Raw genomic sequence first — 23,349 nt, 5'->3', positions numbered from 1 at the left:
CTCTTAGTGCTCCCCGGGCTTGCCCCACCTTCCAGGTAGTTTCGTAGCTACTTCAACCTGCCTCGTCCAGAACCGAGTCCAGAATGGGGGGGGGGGTGGTTCTGTGCTGCTCCTGGGCCTCCTGCAGATTTACCCCCTGAACCAGCAGGCAGCCTGGCCTCTCACCATTGCTGTAGCTGTGGAGTCCGTGTGAGTCGTAACCTCCAGCAGGTGTCAGTAGCGACTTTCTTGGGTCTCCTTTCGTGGCTATTACTCCGCCCTGGAGCCTGACTTTGACTTCAGCCCCATCAGATCCCTGGCTTCAGCTCTGACTCCCCGCTTTGTTCTTCTGGTCCAAGGAGATGCTTAGCTCGTTGAGTGTAGCTATGGTTTGGAATTTTCTCACTTTATATTTTGTCCGCCATTGCCATGTATTTGAAGAATTCAAGGCAAGGACTTTTAGTGTCATCTTCGGCTCTCTGTGATTTAACCTTGGTTTTTACATCAATAGAAGGAGAATAACAGCTACCCTTCCTATGTGAAAGCACTTTGTAAATCATATAGGCAAGGTGTGGCCATTTTTATAATTAATGTAATTAGTATCACATTTTACCACTACTCTACATCTTTGGAGTCAAATTTTTCTTGGGGTGGGTGAGTGGCATGGTGAGGGAATGAAATATCCCCACATTTTTAGTTTTCTACTAAATGTTGTCAGCGGTTCAGGTCACAAATTACAGAGTGGTTTCTAGAGGCAAATGGATTGTGGCTTTGTTTTTACTTTTAGACTTGTGTGAAATGGAAAGGAAATTGTGTTTAATGACAGTAGAACTAGCTCAACCATTCACTGGATTTTTCATTTTTTTCTCAACTTCATTGTTTATTTTTTAACCCAGTGATGGTGTCCAAAACACAACTTGCTATCTGATATTTAGGTGCTTTAAAAAAATCCATTTAAACTAAACCTGCTCTGGGTATTTTAAGAGTTTATTAAATTTCTTCTTTCAGTTGATTACTTTCATCTCATCATGCAGAAGGCTTGGAGAGTCTCACTGTGAAGATGATGCTTTTTATCAGTTTTGTAAACCATTTTGTTTAGGTCCTTCCCTCCCCCACAAAAAAACCTCAAAACTATGCATTATCAGGTGTTAAGAACCAGCCAGAGAGGCCCCAGCCTGAGTTTGACCCTGGATACAAAAATTAAAGGTTTCCTCTTCTCCTGCTGCCACAGTCTTGGCAACAGTCAGCTAGAGCCCTGCTTTTCTCCTTTAACTGGCCATTTTTTCAAATGAATATCTTGTCTCCCTCTCTTTCTCCATTCTCTGATCACCGAGGTTAAAAATGCTCCCCGCACGTTTCTACATAAGAAAACAATGGCAGCCGCGTAGTAATCAGTCTCCCAAAGTGAAAACAACATTAAACAACTGCCCAACTGTGAAAGTTCTACACAGAACCACACCTTTAACATTATTCTGGAGACAGAGAATGCCAGAACTGCAAAGTGACTGTGAGTAAATAGAAAAAAAAATCAACAGGTTCCAGCACTCAATGCCTTATACTTCTGCCCCATCTCCACTCTGCCACAAGGCTTTTGGTGAGCAAAAGCAGACTTAAAAAAAACTGCAGAGAAGGCAGGAGAGGCTAGCAAAGGTACCTAAGAGCTATTTGGAATGGCCACTAGAAAGATTAAATCCAGCCTAAAGTTTAAAATGCTAGAAAAATGTCCAAGCAGATCAGAGCACGGAGATTAGGGAAGGGATTTTTAAAGTGCATGTGATTTAAAGGGCCAGATGCAATACAGGACCAGGTGCACCATTTAAAGACATACACGATTTAAAGGGGCAAGCATGATTTTAAAAGGTAGGCATCACTTAATAGAGCAGTCTTCCAGAAGTATAACTTCTGGAAGAGAAAAAAAGAGAAAAAAAGAAAATAAGTACTTTTTAGAAATTAGAGGATGAAGGAGAAAAGGGAAATTTAGGGTTCTCTAACATAAAAGAGAATCACATAGAGGGTTGATACCTCTTTCCCACCACTGAAACACTCTGACAGAAAACCCCACTAAAGCTTTGGGACTTTGCTAGGCTGACAGAAAAGGGCACCTGTTAAAATGGGAATGTATAAAGCTTTTCAGTATCATAAAAATGAACAAAAGGAAAGTAAAGTCAGTAGAGAAGCTTTACAGAAAATCAGAAAATGGGGACTTCCCTGGTGGTGCAGTGGTTAAGAATCCACCTGCCAATGCAGGGGACACAGGTTCGAGCCCTGGTTCGGGAAGATCCCACATGCCGTGGAGCAACTAAGCACGTGCACCACAACTACTGAGCCTGCACTCTAGAGCCCGTGAACCACAACTACTGAGCCTGTGCTCTATGCCACAGCTACTGAAGCCCGCACACCTAGAGCCTGTGCTCTGCAACAAGAGAAGCCACCACAATGAGAAGCCTGCGCACCACAACAAAGAGTAGCCCCTGCTCGCCGCAACTAGAGAAAGCCCGCGCACAGCAACAAAGACCCAACACAGCCATAAATAAATAAATAAATAAATAAATAAATAAATAAATAAATAAATAAATAAATGTGTTTATTTCAAGAAAAAGAAAATCAGAAAACGAAAAATCACAAACATCAATTCAGGAAAATTCTCCCCATAATGCAAAAGAAAATTGTAAGTTCACACTCCAAATAGAATTAAGGATTCTCAAACAAGCATTTGAGGATATGAAAAGTCACCCTTAGTCAGAATTGCAAAATGGACAAAGCCCAGGATAAAGGATTTAATTGAACTCAGAAAAGAAATGGAAGAAAAAGACAAAATTATTTCAGAAATGAAGAATTAATTAAAAAGTGCCCAAATGAAAATACTCTAATGAAAATTTAATAAGGGGTTTGAAGAAAGATAGGAAAATAACCAAGAAAATGAAAAATGACATAAAGAAGGAAGTTAAAAAGTATCTGAAGGGAGGCAGATTTTTACCTCTACCCTCTTAGGGTTTTTCGGCTGTCCCTGAGGTTTAAAGTAGCATAAAACAGATTATCAGGAGAAAAGCATACAAATTTATATGAATTTTACATGGCACAAGAGCTGTCATAAGGAATGAAAACCCAAAGAAATGGCAAACCTACATGTTTTGATAGTAGGTTGAGCAGAGAGAAGCAATTGTGGAAAAGTAACTGAACTATGTAGAAAAGCTAAAGGAGGATAATTATTTTAACAAGGTCTGATGGTATAGAATTCTTTCAGTCTCGATGATAAGAACATTCCTTAATGATAAAAATGTTACTTTTCTTCTGGTTCAGTGAAGACATCTTTCACATGGGAATTTCATCTCCTGCTTTTAAGAAAAAGAAGGAAAGTCAGAGTGTTTTTTCTTGCATTTGCTGTTTTTCAAGTGCCTTTACCTCAAAATAATCTTTATGCCAAAGCAGTATATTTTGGGATGGTATATTCTGCCATCCTTCAGGTCCAAGAGAAAGTGTTGGAAATGAAAGAGGCAGACAGAGTCATTAAAAAATTTTATGGGGGCTTCCCTGGTGGTGCAGTGGTTGAGAATCTGCCTGCCAATGCAGGGGACATGGGTTCGAGCCCTGGTCTGGGAAGATCCCACATGCCGTGGAGCAACTAGGCCCGTGAGCCACAACTACTAAGCCTGCGCGTCTGGAACCTGTGCTCCTCAACAAGAGAGGCCACAACAGTGAGAGGCCCGCGCACTGCGATGAAGAGTGGCCCCCGCTTGCCGCAACTAGAGAAAGCCCTCACACGGAAACGAAGACCCAACACAGCCCAAAATAAATAAATTAATTAATTAATTAAAAAAAAAATTTATGGTACAGAGCTAATATATAAAACTATAATTAAAAATTTTTTTCCAGATATAGAAAAACCTGAATCCACACACCTGTGAAAACTTCCCACAAATAGAAAAAGACCTGAATCTACACACTGAGAGGGTTCACTGGGCACCTGGGCAAGTTAACCTAGAGCAAGCAACTTTGGTACACATCATACTAAAACAGATTTTAGAAAGATTTTCTAAAACCTTGACCCAAAGATCAAATAACTTACAAAGGCAAAAGAATTAGACTAGCATCAGACTTAAAATCTACAAATTAAAAAAAAAACCCACCACCACCACCAAAAACTACAGGGACTTCCACGGCGGTCCAGTGGTTAAGACTCGGTACTCCCAATGCAGGGGGCGTGGGTTTGATCTCTGGTCAGGGAACTAGGATTCTACATGTTGCAGCCAAAAAAAATGAAAACAAAACAAAACAACAACAACAACAACAACAACAAAACCACTACAAATCAAAGGAACAGTGGAGCAGCACTTAAAAACTAAAACGAAAGAAACACCTCAGTAAAGTGTGAATAAAGCATTTTATATCCAACCAAGCTGTCCTTCAGATGTTAAGGCAATGCTGAAACAGTTTTGACCATACAAAATTAATCCTGCACTTAACCCCTCTTGAAGAATGTACTAGAGAAAGGTTAGCAAACCATGGACTGCCACCTGTTTTTGTAAATAAAGTTCTGTTGGAACTCAGCCACGGACATTTGTTTACATATTATCTGTGGCTGCTTTTGTGCTATATTGGCAGGGTTGGAGTACACTGGGGACCATATGGCCCACAAAGCGTTAAGTCTCTACTATTTGGTCTTTTATAGAAAAAGTATGTTGACCCCTATTCTAGAGGATTCCCTGGTAATGGCTGAGAAAAATTCAGCATAGGACTGGCCCTGATCATGACCTTTAAAAATATAAAGATGCACGTATTAGACTAGAACAGTGACAGGAATGATGGTAGAAGACTAATGCACAAATGTTACATACTGTGCAAAGTAGAAATAATGTAACTAAAAGGCGGGAGGAGAGGGAGAAGGAAAAATGAAAACAGAAAAAACTCGTTGTATAGGCAGTAAGTGGGTGATAAAGAATACTCCTACCAAAAGCAAAACCTGATAATCCAGATGGTGACTAGTTAAATAAAGGATGTTTAAAAAGAATAATTACAGGGCTTCCCTGGTGATGCAGTGGTTAAGAATCCGCCTGCCAATGCAGGGGACACGGGTTTGAGCCCTGGTCCGGGAAGATCCCACATGCTGCGGAGCAACTAAGCCCGTGTGCCACAAATACTGAGCCTGTGCTCTAGAGCCCGCAAGCCACAACTACTGAGCCTGCAAGCCACAACTACTGAAGCCCGTGCGCCTGGAGCCCTTGCTCCACAACAGGAGAAGCCACCGCAACGAGAAGCCTGCGCACCGTAACAAAGAGTAGCCCCTGCTCGCCGCAACTAGAGAAAGCCTGCGCGCAGCAACAAAGACCCAACGCAGCCAAAAATAAATAAATTAAATAAATAAAAATTAAAAAAAAGAATAATTACAAAGGTAGACACTAGAACAAAAATAAGAAACTTTCCTAAATGTCAGTATACACATCTTGTGGGGAAAGAAACACAGGGAAATTTTTTTAAATTTATGGTTATAAAATATTATGATAGATTTATGACTAAACACATCAGGTATAACAATAAATGTGAATAGGCTTAATTTACCTATTAAAAAGATTTACAATTTGGTTCACAATATAAAACCCAAATATATGTTCTATATCAGAGACCTAGCTAAAATAGATATTCTAAGAATGAAGGACGGATAAAAGTGTACTGTATAAATGGAAAGAAAAAGAAGTGGTAGTGATCCTGATATCAGACAACATAGAATGTAAGCCCCAGAGCATTAAATATGAAAAAGGACACTCTTGAATGCTAAAAGTCACAGTTTTCTAACAAAAATAAAAAAGAGGAAGGCCCTTATACCTGGATATTCATAAATTCTCTTATTAAACAACTCCTGAAAGGGACATATATATTGAAATTGCAGAATTTTTTTAAATGATGGCATCATGGTCTTTGTGACTGGCCTCTTTCACTTAACATAATGTTTTGAAGCTTCATTCATGTTGTAACATATATCAATGCTTCCTTCCTTTTTATTGCTGAGTAATACTCCATAGTATGGATATATCACATTTTAATTCATCCATTCAGCAGTTTATGGATATTTTGGTTGCTTCTATTTTTTGGCTATTATGAATAATGCTGTTGTGAACAACGGGGTTGCTATTTGGAAAAAGGTAAAATTTGATCCATATCTCACACCACGCATAAGAATAAACTCCGAATGGATTAGGGATCTAAGTGCAACAAATGAAAACTGATGAAGTTGAATAAGGTCTGTAGTTTACTTAGTAAATATTGTACACATATTAATTTCCTGGTTTCGGTAGTTGTCCTGTGGTTATGGAAGATGTTAATATTAGGGGAAGCTGGTTAGGGGCATATGGGGACACTCTGTACTTTTTTTTGCAACTTTTCTCTGAGTCTAAAATTATTTGAAGATAAAAAAGTTTGAAAATAATGAGTGGCATACCAAAAATGAAAAAAAGGTATTCTATGCAAAGTGGGAAGCTAGACTAAGGCTTATCTTTTGAGCCCTAAGAAAGGGAAAATCCTGGTACCATGTAGGGAAGAGAGGTGTTAGAAGGAAGCCAGACTGCATCTGAGGGTTTGGGCCAGGAGGTAGCAGGGATGCAATTTAAGAAGTCCTCACATACTGACAAGGGCTTAGTTTGCAAAATACACAAGCAGCTCATACAACTCAATAACCAAAAAACAAACAACCCAATCGAAAAATGGGCAGAAGATCTAAATAGACATTTCTCCAAAGAAGACATACAGACGGCCAATAAGCATATGAAAAGATGCTCAACATCGCTAATTATTAGAGAAATGCAAACCAAAACTACTATGAAGTATCACCTCATACCTGTCAGAATGGTCATCATTTAAGTAGTCTACAAATAACAAATGCTGGAGAGGGTGTGGAGAAAAGCAAACCCTCATACACTGTTGGTGGGAATGTAAATTGGTGCAGCCACTATGGAGAACAGTATGGAGGTTCCTTAAAAAACTAAAAGAACCACCGTATGATCCAGCAACCCCACTCCAGTTCATATATCTGGACAAAACCATAATTCGAAAATATACATGCACCCCAGTGTTCATAGCAGCACTATTTACAATAGCCAAGATGTGGAAGCAACCTAAATGTCCATTGACAGATGAATGGACAAAGAAGATGTGGTACATATATACAATGGAATACTACCCAGCCATAAAAAAGAATGAAATAATGCCATTTGCAGCAACATGGATGGACCTAGAGATTATCATACTAAGTGAAGTAAGTCAGAGAAAGACAAATATCATATGATATCACTTATATGTAGAATCTAAAATATGATACAAATGAACTTATTTACAAAACAGAAACAGACTCACAGACATAGAAAACAAACTTATGGTTACCAAAGGGGAAAGGGGAGAGGGAGGGATAAATTAGGAGTTTGGGATTAGCAGATACAAACTATTATATATAAAATAGATAAACAACAAGGTCCTACTGTATAGCACAGGGAACTATATTCAATATCATGTAATAAACTATAATGGAAAAGAATATGAAAAAGAATATATATATATGCATATATGTATGTAAAGCTGAATCACTTTGCTGTGCACCAGAAACTAACACAACATTGTGAATTAACTGTACTTCCATGAAAAATAAAATAAAAAAGAAATCATCACACTGATTATAGTTTATTACTATAATATGTAAGATAACATATAAGACTTCAGGTTGAGGTGGAAAGTTTTGATATATACACAATAATTAATTGTTTTTTGAGTGTGGGCATCATTTATTTCAAAGCTTTTAAGCTTGTTGATGGTATAAATGCACACTTTGAGGGTTGGAAGGATGGATAGAAAATACTGAAGAAGTAAATGTTGGTTATCTTCATCTTAAAGACATCCATGACTTAACATTAGGTTTAATGTATAGATGGTGGTGTTGAGGAACTGGACTCTTAAGAAAATCAGAAATCTTCTGTTTTTTAGTTATAGAAAGCCCTTATCTAGTCCTTTAATTATAAAAGAAGCTTAGCAAAAATGACATTTTCTCTAAAAGCATTGAAGTGACCCTTTCCCCCAAAAAATCTTAGTTTCATGATGCAACAGACAATTCTAGTAGGTCAGTGTTTATTACATTGGATAGAATTAGGGCCCAGGGTATGCAGGACAAACATGGCTATTGAAAAGCCATGCCTAAGAAGTGAGAAAGTTGTTAAGAAAGGGTTCATTGGCTTGTGGGCTAAATGGATATCTTACCTTTACCCAAAGAAAGGTTTATTTCTTTAACCTCTGATTTTTAACATGAACTCAATCAGGAATCATACTTGGCATGGTCTTATTATTTTGGTTGCCGTATTGGTTTTTTAGAATCATGTTTGAAATATTACAGAAGAATTGATTAAATACAGTGTTTGTAGTCATATATTTAAAGTTGGAATAGATTTAGTTACTCAAGCTTTTGTTATAATAGTGTTTCCACAAGAAAATCAAATTCATATTACATCACCTAACTTACAGCTTTTTCCCCCCCAAGAAGATAATTTACCATATGTACAAAGACTGCTGCTATTTGGATTCCTTTGGATATCTTTATCCAGTATTTTGTCAGAGGGGAAATTGCTTTATGCATGATCTGAAATAATTGAAATAATTGGAAGTATAATGAGAGCCAACATTTAGAAGCTCCCTTGTGCTTCTTTCTGCTCTGCAAAATAAAATTATCACTGAATGCGTTCATGTTTTAAAATTTAAGCAGACTTGGTAAATGAATCTTGTTTTCTGAATGTGCAGAGGTGATTGTATAAGGCGGTTGGTGTCCCTAAAACAGGTGTTAAAAGATCTTTTTAAGCTTCCCCATACATTTGCAAATTTACTATGATGAAGTGGTAATTTGCAGTATAGAGCTGATTACAGAAATCAGGATGTAGTTGAACTGTATTTTTAAAAATTCAGATTATTTCCTGTTCCTCTGCTTTTTATGATACATGTAACATCATTAATAATGTTTTCAGACGTCCATGAGAGATTCGAAGACTTGTTTTGGTTTTTTGTGGTTGATAGCAATTGGCTTAAAAAAGAAAGTCATTCGTATGTGTGGCTCCCAGGATCCAGTTTAGCATCTGACCAAGTGTTGCATTCTTATTCACTTTTTACATGGATCCCACTCCATTTCTACATTCAGGTTTACAAGTCACAGTGAAATGGACTGAAAATTCTGAGAAAGGGCTTGGGTAAAGCAAGCTGGGATTTCCTCCTTTAAGCTTCTTAGGAGTCTGGGGAAACAAGTTTTCTGGCTTCTGACCTAGGGAAGTAGGGCCAATAAGGAAAGAAATTCCTCAAACATTTCAAGGGTGTTCAAAAGATGCTGGGCAGGCAGAAAATATGATAGCGCTCCAGGGACATTTTTGTTACAGTAGATTGATTTATAAAGACAAAAATATATTCAAATTAAAAGAAAGGTGACTTTGGTGTATTATTCCTTCTTCAAATCATATATTTTATTTTTTAAAGAAGTAAGCTTTGTTTTCAGACATATCTGTGTCACTTAACCTTAATCATTCAAATTTTTGTCCCTACGTAATATATGGGACGTCTTGACTTTGGTAGGCTGTGAACACAAAACCTAAGCAAATCAAGCTAGATGGGGGAAAAACTCATTTTCCTTATCCCCAGCCTTGTGCTAACTTTCATCATGAGTGTCATCACTAGCTGACCCGTTTCTCTACATGGAAATATGGAAATTACTTTTCTCCTCCATGACGTGGGCACCTGCCAATTTTTCCTTTCTGATATATTCTCCTTTAGACATCATTCTGGTATTTTTGATATGTTTTCCTCTAGTCGTCCTTCTCTTATCTTACCTACTAACCTGAAAGTTATGTCCCTAAGTTGGATCTCTGTGGAAAAAAAAAAAAAGAGCACACTAGCACTGAGGCAGAGTACCGTGGCCCAACAAGAGGAAACGGGAGTCCTTTAAAAAAAAAAAAAGCGTTTCTCTTTAATTTTAAAAGAAATATATAGTGCTTGTTGGACATTTTAAAATGAAAAAGTCTAAAAAGGAAAAAAAAAGTTCCTGAATCATATCCTTCAGCGTTAGCGTTTAAGTGTCTTGCCTTCCGGAGTTTTCTCTGCATATACGCAGGGGAGAACTGTGGGGGGGAGTGGTGAAAAGAGAAGGCAGTTGGTTTTACAAAACTAGAATCATACTGTGCATAATGTTAAATCCTGCTTTCTTCATTTATGTCATTAATAGTTTCTTATATCATTTAATAAGAATAGCTTATATTTATTGAGTATTTACAATGTGGTATCACTCTTGTAGGCACTTTATACATATTAACTCACTGAATCTTTTCAAGAGTCCCTAATATAAGTGCTGTCATTGTCTACCTTTGTCACATGAGCAAACTGAATCACGGAGAGATTTTCAAAGTTCACAAAGCTTGTAAGTGATAGAGACGGGGTTCGCCCATGTTCACAAAGCTCGTAAGCGATAGAGACGGGATTCAAACTCAGATCTCACTCCAGAGTCTGTGACTTTTAACAATTATGCTGTTGACTTCTATCACTTTGAAACATGATTTGTGATGCCTATATGATATTCAATCATGAATAGTGTTGATTTTGCTTTTTTCCCTTAATGTTTTATTTTTGTGAACAGTTTCCCTGGCCATTAATGTGATTTGCAAACATATTTAATGACTGAATAATATTCATTTGTATGACTATCTGTATGAAGTCTGAGGCTGTTTCCAGTTTTTAAGATGATAAACAGAGTCCCTCTCTGGGCCTGGGCATAAAGCATCTTTGGGACTAGGGTCTCCCTACCACAGCCATAAAAAAGGGCCTTGTTTTAGGAATCTGTGCCAAAGGAAGAGAAGTTGCTTCACAGTTTACATGGACAGGAGATAATCGTGATAAACTGATTTCTGAAATATCAAGAGAAATTTGATCATTCTGAACCACCTCCGAAGGCAGGCAAAACACAAACCTTCTATGGCCTGCGTCCTGACTTCTCCACCATCCTGTTATCCTGGGTAAAAAGGCAGATGGAACAAATGAGCAGGAAAACCAGAATGAAGGCAAAAAAATCCAGCGTTGCTACTCCAGCAGACTGCAGGCAGCTTCATGACAGAGAGATCTCATCCGTGGAGGAGTATCCATGGGGTTGCCCAGCAGTGGGAGGGGCATATCTTGGTCTATACAAATGTGAGGAGCTGAAACAGAAAGACAAAACTCTTGCCTCTGCTGAGCTACGTGGAAGTGGGGAATCGCAGGCCTGGCAGAAAGGAGTCCTATTTGCTTCTGGGCAGAACTTGGCCTCCTTTTTGATGGAGACACCAGCCTATGAGATACCTACCATATTTGCAGAAATAATGGAGAAGAATCTTAAAGTTCTAAGAGTAAAGCTCAGGTCTAGATCACACCTAAGTCTTGGACTGAAGACCCAGAAATTGGATCTTTTTAAAGTGTGGCCAAATGACGTAATGAACATCTGGTCGTCTTGCAGATTCACTACAGGGGCAGCCTCAGTGCAAGTGAAGTGCCACTCGTATTTTTGGGAAGGGGATGTCCTTTGACCCTGGTGGTAACCTTACCAAGGTGTCTGCAAACATCAACTTCCCGAGGGCTGACATGGGAGGAGCTGCCGTGTGCTCAGCCGTTGTGACGGCCACAAGCTCAGCTTGCCACTTAATGTAACAGGTCTGGCCCTCTCTGTGGACGTAACCTCAAGCCTAAGCCTTCAAGCCAGGAGGTGTCATCAGAGCCAAGAATGGGGAGACCATACAAGTCAATAACATTGATGCTGAGCCAAGGATATTAGCTGACATTCTCTGTTATGTGCACATCTTCAATCCAAAGTTCATCAGAAATGTTTCGACCTTAACAGGTGCCACAGACATAGCTTGGGGGTCGGGGCGGGGCGGGGGGGGACAGGTATCACTCGAATTTTTACCAGTTCGTACTGATGGCATACCAGACTACTTGAGGCCAGCATTGAAATGGAGGACCATGTCTGGGGGATGTCTCTATTTGCACGTTGTATAAGGCAGATTACAGATTGTCAGCTCGTTGCTGTTTATAACAGTGGGCAATATAGGTCTGCAGGGTCACGTCCAGGCACAGCACACATTCTCCATGGGCTCATTTAGACATAGCAGGTGACGACCAGTAAAGATGAGATTCCACGTCTTAGGAAAAGCATGACCAAGAGGCCAACAGGGACTCCAGCAGAGTTCTTAGGTTCAGTCAAGACAAGGGTAAGGTTTAATTTAAATACTATGAAATTTCTACATTCTACCTTAAATTGAACAGTTGAACTTCAAAACATTTTTAAATGGATGAAAAATTTTTAAAGGAAACAAGTGATGGCATTTTTTAAAACACAGAATAAAATGAAATATGTGTGCCTTTTTAAAAATTTATGCAAAGATTCAGCAATTTAAAAAATAAAGCTAGTATCCTGCTGGGCAAGGATTTTTTTTAACATATTCTATAAATGGTAATAAATGGTTTACAAGTTGCCTAATCACTTTTTAGATCATATAATTGGATTGAGAGGCAAAATACAGTGTTTTGAATCTGTGATACTAGAGACTGTAAACAAACTAAAGTTACTCAGCAGTTTTCAGAAACAATAAATTCAGCTTTTTGTACAAAAAATTAATTATGCTATAGAAACAATTCTTGTCCATAAGCCTTGGCTGAATCTCTAATCATTTCTGAAGTCAAAGGGTTATGAATATTTTTAATATTTTTTGTTTTGATACGTTTTGCCAAATCACTCTCCAGAAAGTTCACATCAATTTACTTTTCCACCAAAATATACTGTTTTATCAATTAGTAGTTGTAAGCTATGCAAGAAAAAGGCTGTTACCTTTTTTTGCTTTTATTACTGTACATCTTGTCAAGTACAGTGTCTCAGTGTACAGTTAGAGGCTCAGTAAATGTTTTGAATAAAGAGAGAAATGTGTTTAATGATGGCTGTTTTGGGACTTTTTTTTTTTTAACGTCTTTATTGGAGTATAACTGCCTTACAATGGTGTGTTAGTTTCTTTTAAGTATGTTTTTTCCCCTGCCTGGCTTTTCTTTATATGCTGTTTTTGCATATGCATGTTTCTACTTAAGAAAGAAATTAGCCTCTTTTCACTGCTTTACCTACTGTGAATTACCAGGTATGCAGGGAAGGTGTAATTAGCCTACAAAGAACATTACAAAGCTTAATTTATGTTTTTACATTTGACTCCAGGCTTTGGCTGCACACAATTTTTTTCTGCATGTCCTCTGTTAATATGGTGAATTACCTGAAATTTTCAAATGTTAAACTTACTCTTGAGTTACTCTCAGTTTGGTCATGATCTGTAGTTTGCTCATCTTTTGTTTAGGATCTGCATTTATATTCAGAGTTGAGACAAGCTTGTACTTTTCTTCATTTATACTGTCTTTGTGGGGTTTTGGTGTCAAGGTTTTGATAGGCCCATAAAATGACTTGGAGAGAGAGTTTCTTCTATTTCTGTTTCTGGAAGACTTTATAATAAGATTGAAATTACCTGTTTGGTAAAACTCATTTGTAAAACTGGACCTGGTGTTTTCCAAGTTAGAAAAATGTTTAACTGCTGACTCAGCAGAAGTAAAGGTTTAGGATGATTCAGGCTTTCTATTTCTTCTTTAATCACTTTAAGTAATTTATATTCTCGAGATTTGTCTATTTCATTTACATTTTCAGAATTTTGGTGAAAGTTGTTCAGAATATACCTTTTATGCCTGCTACAACTATTATTTAGTTGTTTTTTTACATTAATTAATTTATTTATTTTTGGCTGCATTGGGTCTTTGTTGCTGTGCGTGGGCTTTCTCTAGTTGCGGCGAGTAGGGGCTCCTCTTTGTTGTGGTGCACGGGCTTCTCATCGCGGTGGCTCCTCTTGTTGCAGAGCACGGACTCTAGGCACGTGGGCTCAGTAGTTGTGGCTCGTGGGCTCTAGAGCGCAGGCTCAGTAGTTGTGGCGCACGGGCTTAGTTGCTCCTCACATGTGGGATCTTCCTGGACCAGGGCTCGAACCCATGTCCCCTGTATTGGCAGGCGGATTCTTAACCACTACACCACCAGGGAAATCCCTATTATTTAGTCTTAATCACTAATCTTTCTTCAGCGATATCCCATCTCATGTTTTGCCTTATCCATTAGATTTCTGATGTCAAGTTTTATATTTTTCATTTCCAGAAATACTGTTTGTTTCTTTTTCAGATCTGCCCGAAGTTTTGAAAGTCTCATGTTCCCTAGACATACTTTTGGTACTTCTTTTATTTCTTTAAACATACTTATTATATGTTCTTCCAAAATTAAAATCCCTACAGCTTTGCGGGTCTGGCTCTGCACCTTGTTTCTGCTCAGCTGCTCACGTATTGGGTAACTGTACTGGCAAGCTCGCGCTCTCCTTGGAACTTTATCTGTGGGAGTTCTTTGAGGCCTGGGTGGAAAGTATGTTCCTGCAGAGAGGATTATTTGTGAGGCCCCGTAAACAGGGTGAATTCTGATCCCAAACAGGGTGAATTCTAACGCTCTAGTGTGGACCTGCAATCAGGATTTCTCAGGGGTGCCTTTCCCCCACCCCCCATGCCAGACTCTGAGTCAAGGCCGAGGCAGGCAAGTAGCCTCACCCACAGTCTGCCTCTAGAACGTGGATATTTTTCCCCAGTTTGTTCACTGTGGGGTGGGGCAGGAATCTCCGGGGTCTCTGATCCAACCTTCTATTTTTCAGGGCCCCAGGCTTGTCCTCGGACCCCCAAAATTCCACAGGTTAAAGCTCACACTCTAGTCGAGACCTTCAAGGATAGGCAGAGGCCTCTGGGAAACTCTGTCTTCCACCCTGGCTTACCAAGAGGTGCAGGATTCTTTTCCCACCGGAGGGTTCAATTATTCTCCTGACAATTCAGCTATGGGCTTTAAAGATTTAAAAATTATTTATTCAGCATTTTTAGTCTTTTATATTGAGAGGGCTTCTTCTGACATCAAGTCTACCATATTGGAAGAAATGGGAGTTAGATCTTTTGTTTTCCTAAAAGACAAATAAATCTTTTAAAGTTTTAAATCCTATGTAGTAACTTCTTCAGAAGTTACACTCATAGGTCAACCTAATTTTCTAGATCACAGCCAAAAGCAGGGAAATATGTTAAAAGTAGCAGTAGCTACCATTTTGAGTCTTTTAAGAATGCAAAGGACTCCGTGCTAAGTGTTTTACAGGGTTGATCTCCTTTAATCCACCATCACCATTCTATGAGAGAAGTACTGTCATTCACATGGTAAAGAGGACACCTATGCTTAGAGGTTCCCGTGACTTGCCTGAGACCACAGAACTAATAGGTAATTCATAATATTGACTTTGGATCATCAGGAAAAGGTTAAATTGTGCCTGATGAAATCTTTTTAGGCTTGGTGCATTGCTGTTTTTAAGGGCAGCAAAATGTGTAATATATCTTAAACTTCCATTTAAATTGCGTTGTTGCAGATCAGCATGCTGTTACCGTACTAAAAAGGGAAGCATATCAAAGGAGTACTGAAGGCAACTTACCTTGCCTTCTTTACTACCTTGCCTCCTCGGAGGAAAATTACTCTTAGAATTCCTCCCAAGGATTTTCTGGATATCAAATCCCAAAATGCATCTGTCAGCCTGGATGAGAAGGGAAACTTTGGCGAAGGACTTTAGAGATTAATTGCTAGACACGGATCCCCTTTGTTCCGTAATTCATCCCAAAACACTTCTCTCCCATGACTCCAGCCAACTGTGTGGTATTTGGTTATAGTGTTAATATATAGTAGTTCTCTCTGTGAATATGTTTTTTAAAAATTTATATACTTTTTTTTTAGCAGTTGAGCCTTAATGTTAGGAATCAGACTTGGAAAATGAGACTTTTCTTAGTAGTTTCATATGGTGATGTTTGAAGTACTGTTTTCTCAGATAGTGAATGTTTACAGTGAACTTTTGTGTGTGAGGCGTTGCTTCCTGTTTGCCATTTTGGGGATAGACGTTGAAACTACAACGTCTGCTTGTTTTTCTCAGGCAAGTTTTCTCTCTCCTAAAGTAATCAGTCGATTGATTCTCTTACAAGTAACCAATCTTTATCAGTCCAAGAAAATCAAGGAAAAAGATTCCTGGCAAGGCACTCTGCCCAAATCCAGAAGAATGGTTTCCCTGGGGTTTTGACTCCGTCTGTGCCAGGCTAGTCATTGAGATCCGTGCTGCTGCCTCTGGGACCTTCGCTAAGGACCTTGACCTTAGAATCATCTGCCCTCCCAGATCCTGACACTTGTACAGCCAGGAACTATATGAAGAGCAGGGGTCGCCACCGCTTTGGAACTTAACCCACCCCTCCCCTGACTTGCATCCTAAGAATTCTACTTTCTCCTTGTGGGGCTGCCCACTGCCCTGGCCTCTGGAAGCGCTAGCCTCAAGGGGGAGTAACGAAGGTCCAGAGTCATGCTCACTAGGGTCTTTCTGCTCTTTCTGTGCATGAGGGAAGTCGAGGAGAGTGAAAACTATCTTATAATTCTTTCATGAATGAATCCATAGCAGCAAAGAAGACAGTGCACTGGTTTATATCTCGTTATACCCAACCTTATGCTTCTGTGGAACTTCAGCTAAGCTAAACTAGGAATCTGTTCTGGAAAATGCTTTGGTCTTCTTTTGAACTTTTTCATCAGATAAACTCAGGTGTGTTTCTTAATACCTGATACCATCATTTTCTCATTTGTAAAGTGACTTTTAAAAACCTTGTAACCATAGCAGTTCAGTCATGCATGTAAACAACAGAAGAAGTTTGGACTTGTGAAGGGTTTGTTGTTATCTTAAGGATGCTACAGTAAAAGTCTTTAAGGTATATTAATGTGAGAACTAGACAATCATTACATACTTAGATATCAGTAAAATTTCTGCAGAAATGTCTGAATACTTTATGAGCTTTGCTATATTTCACAATTAAATAAGATATCAAACACTAGGTATTTAACACACTTACAGAATCTCAGAAATGATAGAACTTAGGAGTCGAGATGCATTTTTAAGCATGGGCTTAGAAATCAGACAGGTGTGGTGTGAAAGTTCAACCCCTCCACATCATGCTGACTGTAGGACCCCTCTTAGCCTCTGTCTCTTCATCTATATATTAATAGTATTACTTTATAGGTATTGTAATTATAAAGTCAATGAGTATATGAGAAGTACTTGGAAAAAAAAAAAATGCTGAATAAATGGTTGTTACTTTTATCCCTGTGACTATTCCCTCTATTTCTAATTCTACACATCGACTTCTGTTACTCTTGGAGACGCGGCCCCTTATCTCCCAGCCCAGTGCTCTGTTGTCTGTACCACTCTGGCTCAACAAGCCGTGTTATAAACCTGATATTAGGTACTGTAGAGGATCCCAAAGAAGACAATAAGATTAACTCCTGCATTTTCATCACTTCCTGCTCTGGCTGCTGTCACTTAGTATGACAGCTGCTTAAATGTAGTTCCAAGGTTTCCAGTGAGATGATAAATTCCTTGAAAACAGGAACATTACCTTATACTTGTATAATATAATTCACAATGCCCGGAACATTCCTGGGTGTCCACCCAGCTATTCAATGAGAGAATAGCTTTAAAAATTCTAATTCTAGGGGAGGGGCCATATGGAGTAGCAGAAATGGTTAGACTTGGGGAGAATGGGAGAGAGAGAGTGAACCAGCTGATTGCTAAGTACCCCTCCAACCCCAGGCTCTGCCAACCTTCATCAACACATGAAGTCAGGGGGTAAAACCAGAAGAAGAGAAACACCTCAAATATAAAAACGTCTTCTGGGTGGTCAATTTTCAGTATGATACTTATTTTTGAAGTCATATATTTGTACTCGAATATCGTACAAACTCACACAGGCCCAGACCGTGATCCTGATGTTTATAACTGAATCTTTAAGAGTGATTGCTTGCCAGAATATCCCTGCTAGCTGCTGCTAATGTTATAACTATTTTTTTGTGATCTCCTGTAATCTACTTTTGCCATAGTATAGCTTAAGGTTAATGCAACACAAACATTATTTAGACTTGTGTCTTAGGGGCATGAAGTTCTAATTTGGGGTGAAAATGACCAAATATATTGCTTTCTAAACATTATTGCTTTTTACTAGTTCTCATTTTTCCCCATCCATAATTCAAGTTAATGAACATTCTATAAAACTTAAAACTTCTTGTTTGTAAATATATGCCCTCAACTCTTTATTGTCTAAGAAAAATGGAGGGGAGAGCATTTCTCTGGTGATTAAAAAAGAAAAAGGTGGACAATCCCTCAGGGATTCTGATGCATCTATAGCAGCACCTAGGCCTTTGGGATGAAGATCAGCCTGTGAGATGCCAGGGAAACAGAAAAAGTAATTTCCATTATCCTCTCAGAATGAGAAAGGATGGACTCAGGCTCTTTTTTTCTAGCCACTTCCAATGCCTGGCCCTTATTTTCTTGCCACCGGCAGGAACTCATGAAGATGTTGAGAAGGCAAGAGGTATCTATCATCTTGATTGTTAAACATGAGAGTAAAAGAACAGCAACAAAGACAGTCAGGAGAAGGGGCGCTCTTGGCAGAATGCTGTAAATTATTATGGACAGGAATAATTTACACATAATTTATGGACACACCTTTGCTGAGGTTTTACAGGCATGCTGTAACAGTGGTTTTCAGGCTCCTGACTCCCAGCAGCAGAAGACTTTCTTTCAGCAAACTGAGCAGAACATGAATTTCGAAAGAAGGTAGGAAGTCATGCCACGCTGCTTGATGCCAAGGTGGATGGCAGAGTCTGCTGTGCCAGCCAGCTTCCCCCTACCCTGCACCCCCCAGGTCTGCACCTGCAGAGCGTGGAAACACTGGACTCACCACTCTCTTCCCTGCCCAGGCCACTCGCTTAACTTTGTTTTGCTCGCTGGCACCTTTGAGAGCGTGTTAAAGCTTTTCACCCTATTCCTAGAAAAATGTCCATCCACTTACAATTCTGCCTGCAATTTCAGAGCATTCACGGACCGCTCCACCACCATCACTGGGCACTTAAAGTACATCCGACCAGTCCAGACTTATCAAGTCAGACTGCATCTTTTTCATGCTAAATGAAGACAATAGCAACAAAGAAACAGAGACAAAATATCATAACCTCAACCACCTAAACATACTACACCCAAATCATTTGAAATTCTGTTTGGAATGAAACTGTAAGAAACCTAGTCTAGTTGTAGGTCTGCAGCGATGAGCTGGGTTGCCTTCAGCACATCATATAAGACTTCTTTGGGCCTCAGTTTCTTTAGCTCTAAAAGGATGGGATTTGACTGAATGATTTTTGAGATCTCTTCCAGCTCTAGCGTTCTATAATTCTGTGAGCCAAATTGAGGCGAACACATGAAATCGATAGGCCTCTCCACAAGCAAGCATCAGTTTCTGTTGTTAAGTTTGGATTATTAAGTCCCTTTTTTTTTTTTTTTTTTAAGTCCAGTTATCTCTGTGTCCTTCTTTTCCTCTTCCGTCGTCTCCATCCCCAAACAAAAAGAAAATTGATTTATTTTCTTCCCTTTCTTTGACTCATTTAAAGTGGTCAGCTACTTCCCTGAGTTAAGCTATCTCTAAATAAGTTTGGGCTAGATAGAGGAAAAGATCATGGTGACAGGGAGGGATCAGTGACCGGGGTGCTGATGTAGAAGGGCATTCATGGAGATAATGAGTAATTGGGGTATGTAGGTGAAGGAAGTAGGTGCCCAACTCAGAGCAGTGGGGCGGGGCTAGGACGGGGAGGGAGACCCTAATTTTCAACCCGTCTCCTCCGCCTCCTTGAAATTAGCCCTGTCATTCTCCTTCTGAGAAAAAAGGAATGCCTTGATTTAGGGCTGTCATGTCTCCCAGGCTGTAAACTCCAGTCATGATAATCATGCTGCTGAAACTGTAACAGGCACAGTCATAGAAGCCTTGTGGATTTTATCTCATTCAATCCTAAGAACCACTCTTTGGAAACTGGTGCAGCTGGTCCTGTTTTTCACAGGAGGAAACTGAGGCTCAGAGAGGCTAAGTCAAAGCCAGACAAGTGGCAAACCACAGAGCAAGAATCCAAGGGCTGGTTGTTTTTCTCCCACTGTGGTCCAAGCCCTCTGGGCTGCCAGTTATTAACTAGCGAAACAGTCATGGGTTTTACAGAGTGCTGTAAAACCACATCTGCCTTAGTGAATCTGCCTGCAGGCAGGTTTATTATTACCGTGCGGCCTCATTTTCTGCAAGTAAATACAATTTATGAGATAATTTTTGAAGTGAGCGGCTTGCCTAGCATAGAGGATAACCATCGACATGCTTCTCAGGATAAAAAAGATTTCTTTTTTCTCTTGCTTTTTTTTTAATTCATCACTCTGCCTGGCACATTGGAGGAGCCCAGTGAACGTGGGGAACAGAGACGACATGGATGTGTGCATGAATGAAAAGCAGGTCATTCTCCAGAGTTTAAATGAACTGATTTTGCATTGGTGAATCCAGAAAGCAAAACTTTGGCATTCCACAGCGGCATGGCTTTATTGTCTATATTGCAGGAACAAACTATCATATAACTTTGCACATAACCCTCTAAAGCTCTTGATAGGTTTTTTTTATATTCCATTTTCTAAATCCCTTTGTGCAGTTACAAGTAAAGTATTGCACCACTTTCACTGGAAAAAGGACTAATTTCACATCGTAATGATTGCACCTGCTCTGTGACAAAACCTTGATTTTTTTTAAAAAGCCGTTTTCCAACTTAATAGCGCAAGGAAGGAGACTGTCCCTAGGGGAACTGTGACACAACTTTACAATTTACTCATTGTACTGTTGTCCTTCAGCTCTGAAATGGGGGCAAAATAAAGATGAAGGTGGAAGGAAAAAACATAGAATAACTGAAGGTTATTAATAGCTCGAAGGTCATTAATGACACTGAGGGGGTAAAAATGATAAAGCGAACACAGAAAATCATATTCTGTGAAAAATGAAATAGGATTGCTCTGAGCAAGAAGAAAGTAAGGGGGAGAAAAAGGACAGAGGAAAGCTTTTTAGTGCATTTTGGGGGGGAAGGGAGGAAGGACTGTACCAAATGAGTAACTCTGAATTGGAGCCAAAGAATGGGTTCTAGCCCTTACCAGAACTTCAGAGCACATCCCTTTAAAAACAGGTAAAAATACAACAAAATGGTGAATATAACAAAAACGAGGCAGACTCACAGATATAGAGAACAAACTAGTGGTTACCAGTCGGGGGAGGGGTGATATAGAGAGAGGGGATTAACAGGTACAAACTATTCTGTATAAAATAAGCTACAAGGATATATTATACAACACAGGGAATATAGCCAATATTTTATAATAACTATAAATGGGATATAGCCTTTAAAAATTGTGAGTCACTATATTGTACACCTGCAACTTACATAATATTGTACATCATCTATACTTAAATTAAAAGAAAAAAAAAAGGTAGGTCGATAAGACCACAGAGTTAGCAGAGAAGCCTGGTGTCCTAGAGACAATTTGTCCGTGCCCCAGGAAGAAAGTCCACCATCAGTTAGTCTGAACACAAGTGCCTGATGGTCAGGAGACACAGCATTAGCCAGGGAGAAGCTGCTGGTACAGGAAGCAGGTTGAGCCTTTCTGAGGGATGGCAGGACAAAGCTTTAGATGAGGTGCGTTTCAGCCCCTCTGATGAGGTTTCCTGAGATCACACAGTACTTGCGAATGTCATGGTTCCCCTTCTTGCTACTGTCTACCTCTTTTTTCTACCTTCTTCATCCTCATTGGGAAAGGCATTCATTATTTAGAAGGCAGTAGCCCTAGTGAAATGCACATAACTCAACGTTGTTTTTGGAAAGTCTGAATGGTTGAGTTTAAATAGAAGTCTCAACAGAAATAAAATGTCCCACGTGGGGGCCGTATGCGGAGTTTAAAAGGTTGCTGTGTGAAATGCTATAACCTTTAGCCTCTGTGCTTCTGTACTGCCTAGCTCAGACTCCGATCGGTGTGCTGGTTTATGATGATCTGTTTTATTTTCATATCACTGGAAATAAAACAACAAAACCCAGTGGCTGCCTGAAATGCTTGAGCTCTGGTTATTCAATATAGCAGCAGTATTCTGGTAGTGGGGCTTTGTGCTGTGTCCCCAAATACTGCACTTCCAAGCCTCATTCTGGTCCTGTTACCATGGAGGGAGACGATTAGTGAGTACAGTGAACCAACGAATGAGTCTTGCACTGAGATGAAAAATGAAAAGATTGTGTCAAAAAACCCATTCATGTCCACTCTGGTTCCTTTGCCAAAGGCTCTTGCTGTGACCTACTTCTGCAGGTAAGAAAAATGATTTTGCCATCCTTCTATGACATGGCTATGGTGAACTGTTCCCAAGTGCCTTGGTGTGGGTGGCCTTGTGAGGATACGCATTAATTATTTTAAGACCGCTGATGCATCACCTCTGGTGTCTATATTTGTCTTCTAAGAGTGCATCATCACTAATTATAGGTGATCTTGTGGGATTAGATCTTTTGAGTTAGACGAGGATGACACAAATTGTGCATGGAAGGCAAACCCTTGTAAACTTGGTGAGCCACAATCATTGTTCTTTTGTTGTTTGTCTTAATTTTATTGGAGTATAGTTGATTTACAATTTTGTGTTAGTTTCTTCTGTACAGCAAAGTGAATCAGTTATACATATACATATATCCACTCTTTTTTAGATTCTTTTCCCATATAGGTCATTACAGAGTATGGAGAAGGGTTCCCTGTGCTATACAGTAGGTCCCCATGGTCATTGTTAAGACCCAGATGGTGCCTCAGTGTTCAGAATCACACTTGGAACATCTTCACCTTGTCAATGTCACCACCCGCCTAAATTTCTGCATTTTAAATCACTTGATGATTGAGGTTGTCTTTAAGTTTGTGTTTTCATCATGAAAATGGTTATCACCCCATTCTAATTCTTGGATTCTTACAACGTTACCCCAACAAGCAACTTTTGTAGGAAACAAAATCACCACGGAATCCCCAGGCCCCTACCTTCTGATAGTTACCTCTTCACAGAGCTGGGAAGGGCAATGAGGGTCTCTGCCCCTCGATCTCAACTTTGAGGCCTGTGAAGCAGTGCTGGGCAAAGCTGTAAGCAGTGTTTTCTAAGCCAAGTCCCATTTTGGCCAGGGTGAGGATTTGCCCAGTAGCATGGAAGTGTTAGAGTTGAAAATATCAAAATTCCCAGTCGTTTTTAGCTCCATCCTATTAAAGATTATTTTTTTTCGACACCTCCATAGACAAGAACTTAGCCATGATTCTAGTTACGTAACTCATTAATTCAATCATTTATTCATTTCAGCCAACAAATATTTATTGAAAG

The 23,349-nt window shown here is 39.4% G+C and overlaps 1 protein-coding gene across 10 annotated transcripts in view; it reads left to right on the top strand.

The window, feature by feature from the left end:
* UBE3D (ubiquitin protein ligase E3D) overlaps nt 1–23,349 on the top strand; it is a 202,016-nt gene that overhangs the window by 104,657 nt on the left and 74,010 nt on the right. Inside the window, exon 10 of one of the 10 annotated variants that reach the window (XM_082405883.1) lies at nt 14,204–17,219. The exons of the other annotated variants lie outside the window; for them this stretch is intronic. Coding sequence (XP_082262009.1) covers nt 14,204–14,221 — 18 coding nt within the window. The 3' untranslated portion in view covers nt 14,222–17,219. Of the gene's footprint in view, nt 1–14,203; nt 17,220–23,349 lie in introns of those variants that run through there. 10 annotated transcript variants of the gene reach the window in all.

The sequence above is a fragment of the Balaenoptera borealis genome (assembly GCF_965194805.1).
Source record: "Balaenoptera borealis genome assembly, chromosome: 9".
Classification (NCBI taxonomy): Eukaryota; Metazoa; Chordata; class Mammalia; order Artiodactyla; family Balaenopteridae; genus Balaenoptera; species Balaenoptera borealis.
Note: the sequence above shows the minus strand (reverse complement) of the source record. Positions and strands in the feature narration are given on the sequence as shown.